The sequence below is a fragment of the Poecilia latipinna genome, unplaced genomic scaffold, assembly GCF_001443285.1.
Source record: "Poecilia latipinna isolate Pla-1442-1.1 unplaced genomic scaffold, P_latipinna-1.0 Scaffold784, whole genome shotgun sequence".
NCBI classification, from domain to species: Eukaryota; Metazoa; Chordata; class Actinopteri; order Cyprinodontiformes; family Poeciliidae; genus Poecilia; species Poecilia latipinna.
Window position 1 is genome coordinate 141,232 of NW_015113400.1, and position 10,404 is coordinate 151,635.

Consider the following 10,404-nt stretch of genomic DNA (forward strand, 5'->3'; position numbering starts at 1 on the left):
CAAAACTTCATCATCAAAATGGACTCAAAATAAAAGTCTTCCATACCAAGTGGGGCGTATTTATACTGAAACCTTTCTTATTGTTTGTGAGTGGAATTTTCATCCAAACCAGTCCGATGTTGTAAGTTACCCTGGACTCTTAAAGCAACTTTTGTAAAATTTTAACAGCTGTAAAATTTCAACACATGGCTCTATGGCTGTTGAAAATATATATTTTTATGTCAGGTGATCAGCTTCACAGGACAAAGTGGCTGGTTGTGTTGCACACACACACACACACACGCAGACACACACCTGATGCATACATTCTGCTTGAATCCAAAAACTGGAAAAATTCCAGCACAGTAGCAGAAAGACATCTGGTGACCTTACCATCTGGCATTACAGTGAGCAAGCTACCCTTGCTAAAAGTGCTTTTGGTGCTGATGTCCAGATTGATGGTAGTAAAGCAGAAGTAGTTCCCAGTGTCATTTAACTCTGCTTTGGCCAAATACAGGTTCCCAGTGACCTGCGACACAAACCAGCGTCCGTCGTCCTTTCTGATGAAGTTGGGAAACTCGTTGAAATACCAGCGATAGGACAGAGCTGCAGAAGACAAAGAAGCGATATACGGTGAATGATGTCGCAATCAGGAATTACACTGATCACTCATGTGGGGTTATGGTTACAGAGAGTGGCATGTTAAGGGCATTTCAGCTGTTACTTGCTTTTATTCCAAAGAATTTTAATGTTTTTACTCAACAGCTTTAACCTACAAAAGCTGGTTAAAGCTTTCTAACGCATATGAGATGGTATGCGTTTTTCAGACGCATACCATCTCATATATTCCTTTATGGATCCAATCAAAAGAATTTCAAAATGTATTTTTATGTTAGAACTTAAAAACATGACTTTGTACTAGTGCAGTTGCTTTCTGATGGGTCTGATGGGCTAGGCTAGGGTCAAAGGGTATTTTGCAGATGGTGATTTACGTCACACATAAATAGGTAATAAGACATATTCAAGTGTCAGGGTTGTCATGGTGATATCAAACAGGGCTCACAGGTTTGCATTTCCACTAAGAAAGTAAAAAAAAATACATTACATTTAAAAAAAAAACAGGGATCATGTCCAGTTTATTTTATATTCCAACAGACACTTTATTACAGTGTTAAATACATAAGGTCATATTATTACTTGCTGAGTGTTGGCAGCATTATGCTGAAGAACTGCAGCAGAGGTGCTACCTGGGTAATGTGGGGGCGGCTGACAGGCCAAGAAAGTGCCGGCGCCCTCGTACACGGTCTGTGAAGTCCTGCTGTCAGGAGTGAAGTCATGAAGGTCTGAAGAAAGATGAAAACACAGAGATGAAGGTGGAAATATCAAACACCAAAGACTGCTGACACATGGAGGGCTTAAAGGGGGAATAATGCTTTAAAATCCTGAAGATTTGGTGCCAAATTAAACAAAGAGCAACTTATCCAGAAAGGTCTGACTCACAGCCAAACTTGAGATTAGCAGCTCGGCTGATGATCGTCCCACACGGGTTCTTAGCCAGACACTGGTACGATCCGGTATCTTGGGAACTGTCAGGGCTGCTGATCACCAGGCTGCCAGCCACCAGAGTGTACCGGCTCAACCCCAGCTCCAGGACTGTGCCGTTCAGTTTCCACCTGCAGGGTCAGAGTCAACGGAATAAAAACAAACCGTACAGAAAAAAACAGATTTTACTTTATGTGGGCCACTAGTCAATTTCTTCTCCAAGATGTAAATTGGTGGTGTGCTTTACTAGCTGCATGCCTGTTGACCATATAGTTGTGAAATTTGACATTTGGAAAATAAAGTTGCTTAGTGGAAACACGGAAATTTCGGAAAAAAAAAACAACTCGTTTTTGGTCAAAAGTTTTGGCACTAAGATGAGATGAGTTTTTTTTTTTTTTTTGTTATTTAAAAACTTTTTTTTTTACAAAACTGCAATAGAAACACATTTTTTGTATCAAAGTTTTGCACACATTTGTAATGGAAACGCAGCTACTCTCTGACATCAACTAGTTCTCCATACAGATGTATAAAAGTTGGACTGCATCAAAATAAAACTTGCTTAGAGCCACAAATGTTACATTAGCTTTGGAAAGAAGAACATCATTTTTTTTTTAGAAATTGACTTTATAGGAAATGTTTCTACTTTTAGGTTTTGACATTAAAAAAAAATTTTAAAGATGTGGGATATATTTCCTTCAATTGGATGCCGATACTTCAACAAATTAAGTAAAAGAATACAATTTAAATTTATGGTAATATACCTTTATATACCTTGTAAAAGCACTAAATATCCTGCTGTGAACCACTGCATGTTGTTATATGGATGAAACCTCAGCAACAGTAAATGTGAAGCTTTCTGGTTATTAATTTGCTGAAATGTTTTCAATCATTCCATAATTACACACTTCCTGGGTTAGTAAGTAAAGTTAGGGTAAGAAAATATGTCCGATGTGTTGGTCAGGCATAAACGCAGTTAAAATGAAACCAAAAATAAATGGAAGTCAACACAGTCTTAATATGAATAGAAACACAAATGTGCGTGCGTGCGTGCGTGCGTGCGTGCGTGCGTGCGTGCGTGCGTGCGTGCGTGCGTGCGTGCGTGCGTGCGTGCGTGCGTGCGTGTGTGTGTGTTACCCACGAGTAGGTTGCGGGTGGACTGGCTCTCGCCTGGCAGCTCAGAGTTATTTTGCCTTCAGTCAAGCCCTCTGGGTAAATTAAGCTGCTTGGCTGCTCTTCAAACACTGGTCCCCTGTCGTGACCCGACACACACACGTTTCCTACTGGAAACCAGATTTCAAGGAGGACAAGGTGGATCAGAAACATCTCCACATTTTGCTTTGTTGTGCAATATTAATAACATGTTAAAAAAAAAAAAGAAAGCTAGTTCGCATGAGTGAGATGTTTTCCAGAGAAAACTTCTCACTCGCTTAATCTTTGCGGTGAGGTACTCAAACATTGCCTTGTTTTGTTATATAAAATCAGAATTACAATTGTTAAAATTTTGCTGTAGATGTATTATTATCACTATAGAAGACCCAAAAATGATATGAATGAATGAAGGATAGGACAGGAGAAAACATCCAAACGGAAAACATGCATCTTGTTTCTTCTGCTAAAAATGACCTTCATAACTTTGCATGCAACAAATGCATCTCACAAACGAAGTTAAATATTTTTATCAGTATCAATATGACTGTAGAGTCCTTTACTTTTATCTCATGACTTACAGTAAAAGTTGTAATTCATGAGGTAAAAGTTATTTTCAAAGTTTCAAGCTGTGGCATAAGGCTATTTTAATGCTTTTGTGTAACAATAATTAATTTTGATCCATGAGCAATGTGGCTGTTAGATGGAGTCTTACTAGGTATTAACTTGTCTTTGTTGTCTTTCGTTTTTAAATACCTAAAAATTGACGTTTTAAATCTTTGTCATTTTAGAACCGGTTTCAGAACCACAACTCCAGTTCAACATGAATTTAAAACCTAATATTTATTTCTGAACATGCATTCTGCCAGTAAGTAAAAAAAAAACAAAACAAAAAAAAAACTGATTTGTAAAACTGTAAAATTAAAACTGCACTGTTTAATAATTATTAACCTTTTGACCTTCAGAAGATGCTTCAAAATAGAAAGTCTAGAAACAAAACGTTTTTCTTTTGTCCTGCTTAACCAGATCGGGACATTTTTCAGGACTGTGTAGAAACCATAAAAACATTCATATTTTTTGGAACATGAAGACTGATGAAACTCTTCACCTAATATGATTCAATTATCACTGCGATGATCATTGCAATAAATACCTCCAAACGGTGCGGTAAGGCTTCAGGAGTGTGTTAGTCATTGCTGCTCGTGTGTGTGTGTTTGTCAGCAGAAACATTAATCCGTCTAATAACTCAGAGGTATGAAAACTGAAACTTACCAGCTGCCTTCAGAGCAGCAGAACTGAGGAAAAGCAAACCCAACCAAACGTCCATCCTCTGGATCCAACTGGGTCACAATCAGCAGAGAAATCTCCTCCTCCCAGAAAGGACTGCCCGCTCTGTGCCTGAGGAGAAATAATGAAAAAAAAAAAACGTTCATTAAAAACCCAAAGAACGTGGAATCCCAGTTACTGCTACATGAATGTGTCCAAATAAAGCACCAATACCAGCAACACTGAGCAATTTTCACACAACTTTAGCAAAACATAAGAGTCAAAAAACATCATCTGAAAATCTGACTTTAAAACTGACTCAGAGATTACACTGAAAACAGAAAACAGGTAATCCACTTTTTGAAAAAACAAGTTTTTGTTACAAGTAATACAATTAAGTTTATTCAAGTGAATATATTAAGTTCATTAAGTTGTCATGTCAAACTCCGATTACACGTCACAAATCATCTCAGATTTTTTTAAACAACCTTTACAGTCAAAATGGATTTCTGCAAAAATAAAGACAACTAAATAAAATATTTAACATGAAATGAATGAATGCATAAATATTCACCTACTTCAAGTCAGCATTTAGTAGATGCACCATGGGCTGAAATCACAGCAGAGTGTGGACAGAGGGGGTTTCTCATTTATACACAATGGACAGGTCATCACTCCTGACCTGACTGTCTGTGACCTTCATACACTCTCTGGTTGTCTACTAAAGCACTCTTGGCTTTCCGTTCAGGCTGCAGCTTTATGTCATAAGTAAATATCTTTATTCATATCAGGGTTGTTTTTTTTTTTTGTTTTTTTTTGCCGTATCAGAATCAGAATCTTGTTTATTGGCCGAGATGTTGAGAACGAACAAAGAATTCGATTTCCGTTTAACAAGCGCTCGAGACGTCAATAAACTTTAGGGGAAATACACTAAGGATAGAGGAAGGAAAATGTGGTACTTCAGCAGCTGGAACACTCCAACAGGGACCACCAGCTGTTTAGCTTCCTTCAACTCCTCAGCAATATAAGTTTGAGGAATTTAAAAGCAATGAGTCCCTTTGAACAAGAAAAGCAGAACCAAGCAGAGTTTGGGTTGAGTGTAAAGTTGGGTATGAGGTGCATTGCTATGCACACCGTCAATATGGAAAGATACTGCTAGACATCCATCCTTGGTCAGGTTAATATTAATTTAGATGAGTTTCATTTGTTTTTGTTCCTAAAGCATTTCAATCTGGAGAGACTCAAACGGAGAAAGAAGGCGATTAAAAGAGTTTAATGACAAAATGAACATGAAAATAAAAAGTTCAGGCCCCAGCTGGGGACATCGAGCTGGACTTCGATGAGCTCGATGAACATTCCTGATGCAGCAGAGGAATGTAGACCCCCGGGGCCTGTACTGGTGGCGGCGGTCGGAGGAAGATGAGGCCTGAGAGCCGGGAGCAGAAGGTGGAGATGGGGTGGAGGTGGGTTGATCACAACTGGTGAGCAGAGGAGGCTATGGGTGAAGGTCCTTTTAAACTGAAGCCCAAACGATGATTGGCTGGAGCGAGGCTTGGTCCGCACCGATAGGTCCAGGTTGCAGAGAGGCGGGCGCTGATTGATGAGGCAGGTGCGACTAGAGTCTTCCAGACTGAATTTCAGTCAAGACTCCATGATTAGCTCATAAAAACTCTTCTTCTGCTGACATTCCTGCTGTTATTTTCTGTGCAGTGTCACCCTGTATAATAGTCTGTTTACATACTAGCAGCTATTTTTGGCAATAGCTTAGTTTAGTCAAAAAAGTCTTTAAGGCCTTGTAACATTTAATGGTTCATTTAATTGATGTTTCTACTATCCATGTCATTGAAATGATCACATAAGAAAAAGATTCGGTGACATTTATTTCTTGGTTTGTGTCTTTTTCTACAGCAGCAATATAATCTAGAATTTGTCCTTAAGAGGAAAATTCAAAAATCTAAAGTGTTATTGTGGAGCAGATGTAGCGGGGTAGTCAAAGTCAGTTTCATTTTGGGCCATATTAAGATCATGAATGTTCTCAAAAGGACGGTTATTGTCCCAGGGCATATTAATAAAACCAAACTGTTGAAATATTAATAAAAAGTTGTCTCTGCGGTGCATTCAGCAAGTATTATTAAATAATATTGAACATCTTTTCTCAATGATGGAATTTGGCAACACAGAGATAAAAACTGCTGCTTCAGTTTGATTGATAAAATAATATTCAAGCACACAAGTGTTATGTTGAAGGGAAGGTTCTATGTATGTGGTCCTCCAATGCAGTGGTGGTTGGCCCATAGGGGGCGCTGGGGCGTATGTGGAGAGGGGGGGAAATATATAAAAATGATCCATAAACATTATTTAAACAAAAAAAAACTGTACTATTAAAACCATTTTTTCTAAATAGTGCATGTCTAAATGTAACCTGAGTTATTTTCCCCCACTGACTCATTTCACAGGGAGTTTCCCAAACAGACTTTAGCCCATCATGTTTGGTTGCAGGGGAAAAAATAAACATTTGGCCAATCAGCATCACTTCTTTGGAGTAAGGAAGAAGATGGAAATAGAACGACGAGACAGACGACTTTCTACAAGAGAAAATTTCTACTGGGTGGGGGTCCATAGAAGAGTAAGGACTGGTATGAAACCCCACAGAATCAAACTGCAACCCACTGTGAGTTCTGATATATTTCTGCCAGAACCATCGACACGAAGCCCACCACAGCTGCACTTTTGAAGACACTCTGAATTAGCCAACATAATATGGACTGTGTCAAACTCCCTCAAATACTTTTACTATTTATTTCTCCTTGTAACATCAGCTCTGAACAGGCCCGTCACAATAGCAAATGTTGCTGGATGATAAATTGTCCCAGAAATCATTGCGATACACGATAACGCTGAATTTGAGACTATTTTTCAAGTCATGTCTTTCAGATAAATGAAAATTCGCCCTCTCAAAGACTAATAAACTCTAATTTTGTACAGAAAACTCCACTCTGCAAATGAAAGATATTTTAAATATCCAAAATAAAACACAACGAAAAGCAATAAATGAATCTCACACAACCGAAACCATGAAGTAAAATGGATTATGATAAATTATCCTTCAAAAAATATTAATCGTCAGGATGGAAATTATCGAGCTCAATTTAATTTATCACTGATTAACTACTTATTGCACTGATTAATTACTTATTGCAGGCTTAATTCCGAGGTACTATAACGATTTTGCTGCCTAATACATCCCGACCACTAATATGTGCCATGATAAAACGATCATGTGTGAGATTAACTTTATCTCTCGGTTGTCATTATACTTGATCTGCGCAGAGGGACCAGCCCAGCAGCCTCAGCCTATGAGGACGCTGGAAATGGAGCATGGACTGGTCAGGTTTGTCTGCAGGAAGCTCTGCTCGATGGAAAAGAATAAGCTGATGTGTTATTGTGTAAACCCCTGGCTTCATACCGCAGAGTAAGAAGAAAAAAAAACAGTAGCATCCCGGAGGGGAAGATGATCTGGAACGAACCGGGGAGGGGATGGTGCTGTTGGGTTGTTTACCTTTTCCAAGATGCTCTGCTTGGAGCGGCGATGCGGAGCTGCGGAGGGAGATCCGACGGAGGTCGCTGGAACGGAAGATGGAGGGCGGCTGGCCGGCCGGCCGGGCTGGCTGTCCTCCGCGCTCTCCTCCCGGGCTCGGTCCTCGTCGCTACTGTTGCTTCCTCTCTGCCAGTGAAGCCCCGTTCCGCCGCTGCTCTCTACCTCTGTCTGATCACTTCCCTCAGTGTCATCCCTCCTTTCTTTGAATCGCGTTCTTGTCCCATCACTGTAGTCAAGTGTGCGGAAATTCAACAACTTCCGGTCTGTTATCGCGCACAAAAATCTGCAGTACTGCCCTCATTTGTACGACCAGTAACAACAGCGTTTATGCTATTCCTCCCTCAGTCTGTAAATAAACTCGAATATTATTGAAAAACCCATTTATTGGAGCTTTATTACTAAGGGAAACACATTATATAGAAGCATTAAACAGAGATGGATGTTTTAAAGCATTTGCTTCTGTTAATGATGATGAGATTCTACTAATATAAACATGACATTTGCAATTAGAATACATCAGACCAATAAAAAAATACCAGTTATAAATACAGAAAAACTGGCTAAAAGTATGTTTAATTCCTGCTAGAGCAGGTCATGATTCAAATCACTGACTGAGGAAACTTCACTCTGGATATCAAGCATCAGAGATTCAGACAGAGAGAGAGAGAGAGAGAGAGAGAGAGAGAGAGAGAGAAAGAGAGAGAGAGAGAAAGAGAAAGAGAGAGAGAGAGAGAGAGAAAGAGAGAGAGAGAGAGAGAGAGAGAACTTATCTGACAAGATATTGACTCCTTGTGAAGCTCCTGTTGCTTATGACACCATGACTTTCCAAAATTAACAGTCATTTTTTTTCTGCAAAAAGTGAATAAAGGGGTTTTCATTGACTGTAACCAATAAAAATTAAAAGAAATAAAGACTTGAAATATGTCAACCTATTCATAATGAATACATGTACACAGGTTTCACTTTCTAAAATCACTGACAAAGTATATCGAACTTTTTCACAATAAAAAAAGTTTTCATTGTCTAGATTTACCTAGACAGTCACTGTTTAAGTGTGTAACATGATGTGAATGGCAAGCCAAGTTGGTTTAAATAAGTGTCGCTCCTGGGAATCACGTTTAGATGAAGGTAATATTGTATCTCTGAATCCTGAACAGTTTCACTGTGCCGAAACATAAACTCAAGCTTTTATTCTGAAGGCAACGCGGGTCAGTTTCCGGTAACGGTTTGGCTCCCACAGCCTGGTGCGCATAGGGCGATAGTCCAGCGCTGCAGACCACCGTGAGCCCCAACACCACCTGAACGCCCCACACACCCTTGTGAAAGTCTTTACGTTAAATAAATAAATAACGTTACTGACGGAGAGCGCATGCACAGAAAACAACTGCCTACGCTCTACTCAACCCCCCAAAAATATTTTAGTGTATGAGTTGCATGTAGTTTGTGATTGATTTAGGTTAGGGTTAGGGTAAGGATGCAGAGAGGGTTGCAGGTAAAGCCTGGTGGAGTTGGGGCCCTGGTGGAGTTGGGGCCCTGGTATAAGGGCCTCATAATGGCCTCCAGCAGCTTTATAAGGCAGCTTCTCCTGCCCCCTGATGCGGCTCTGGGTCAGTTCTGCCCCGTTGTGAGATCGTTGAGTCCCAGTCTCTCTCCATTTCTACTAGTAGACAAACAGTTTTGTCCACATCTAACATCAAGCTGCTTGTCCTGTAAGCTATAATTAAAAAAAAAAAAAAAAAAAAAATGAAAAATTATTTCAGGCGTTTCTATAACTCATTGTCATTGGTACTTTTTTTATCTTTTTCTGTTTGGAACTCTGACCAAACAGAAACTATTTTAAGCCTCCGGCTGGTAAATGTGGTTTATTGTAAAACACATGATCACATTTAGTTCCTGTGAAAATGTCAGAAAATCCCTTCCAGTGACCCAAACGGATCTTAACTTCTTGACTCTTCTCCAGAGTTGTTTGGGTGTTTAGCAAAACAAAAGTACACAGTGATGAAGGAAAAGACCAGCACCAGTCTGTTCTCAGTTCAGGACCGGCTGCAGAGCCCATGTGAGCATCCTTTGTTTGTGGGCCTTGGCTGCCTCGAAGTGAGGCAGAAGCGGGGTGGCAGGTGCTGTCTCTGCTCCTCCTCCTCCCCTGCTCTTCCTCCTCCTGCTCCCCTTGTCCTCCCAGGGGAGCTGGGCTGTGGGTGGAGTCGTCTTACCAGTAAGAAGAAAGAGGGTTCTCCAGTTCTGCACCGTGAGCAGATCTGATGGTTTGGGGAATGTCACACAACACTTCAGAAATCATAACATAATTCGAATTTACTGTGTTTGTGCAAAATACTCCACAGTCGTGGCTCGTATATTCATGTAAAAAAAAAAATAAATAAAATAAAAGATGAGTTGGAAAATGACATTATTTCCTTTCTCCCTGCTCATAATAATAATCTGGAACAAAAAACTGTTTGAAAAAGGTTAAACACAGAGCCGGCTCAGGCACTGCAATAGTTTATCTTTGCACCAAAAAAACCCCAAAAACTGTTAAACGATTTTTATTGTTAAATTTTTCTTCGTACCTTTGAGTGGAGTTTAATGTGTAAAAGTTTGATTGAAATAATAACCTGTGGGGATATCCTGCTTGATAAATGGATATCACATGATAAATGGAGGAATCACAAAAGTTTCAGCAATGAGCGACAGCTTAAATCCTTAGTGACAGGTCAGCAGGATCATCATGGAGGTCCAGGGGTGGAGCTTAATGAGAAACTCTACCAATGCTTCAGATTGTTGGGCTATTTCAGGGTCAGATGTACAGAATATGTATGCATTAGCTGTTCCAGTTTTGGTTTATGGTGAGGGTTCCATGTAAAAAAAAAATGTGTTTG

The 10,404-nt window shown here is 39.7% G+C and overlaps 1 protein-coding gene across 2 annotated transcripts in view; it reads right to left on the reverse strand.

Moving 5' to 3' along the window:
* cntn2 (contactin 2) overlaps positions 1–7,806 on the reverse strand; it is a 27,744-nt gene extending 19,938 nt beyond the window's left edge. The window contains exons 1-6 of one of the 2 annotated variants that reach the window (XM_015046591.1): positions 7,493–7,806; positions 3,940–4,065; positions 2,660–2,798; positions 1,480–1,652; positions 1,227–1,322; positions 373–585 (exon numbers count right to left, since the gene is read on the reverse strand). In XM_015046591.1, coding sequence (XP_014902077.1) covers positions 373–585; positions 1,227–1,322; positions 1,480–1,652; positions 2,660–2,798; positions 3,940–3,994 — 676 coding nt within the window. In that variant the 5' untranslated portion in view covers positions 3,995–4,065; positions 7,493–7,806. Of the gene's footprint in view, positions 1–372; positions 586–1,226; positions 1,323–1,479; positions 1,653–2,659; positions 2,802–3,939; positions 4,066–7,492 lie in introns of both variants that reach the window. The other variant, XM_015046590.1, reaches the window with a different exon arrangement.
* Between the last annotated feature and the right edge of the window lie 2,598 nt (positions 7,807–10,404).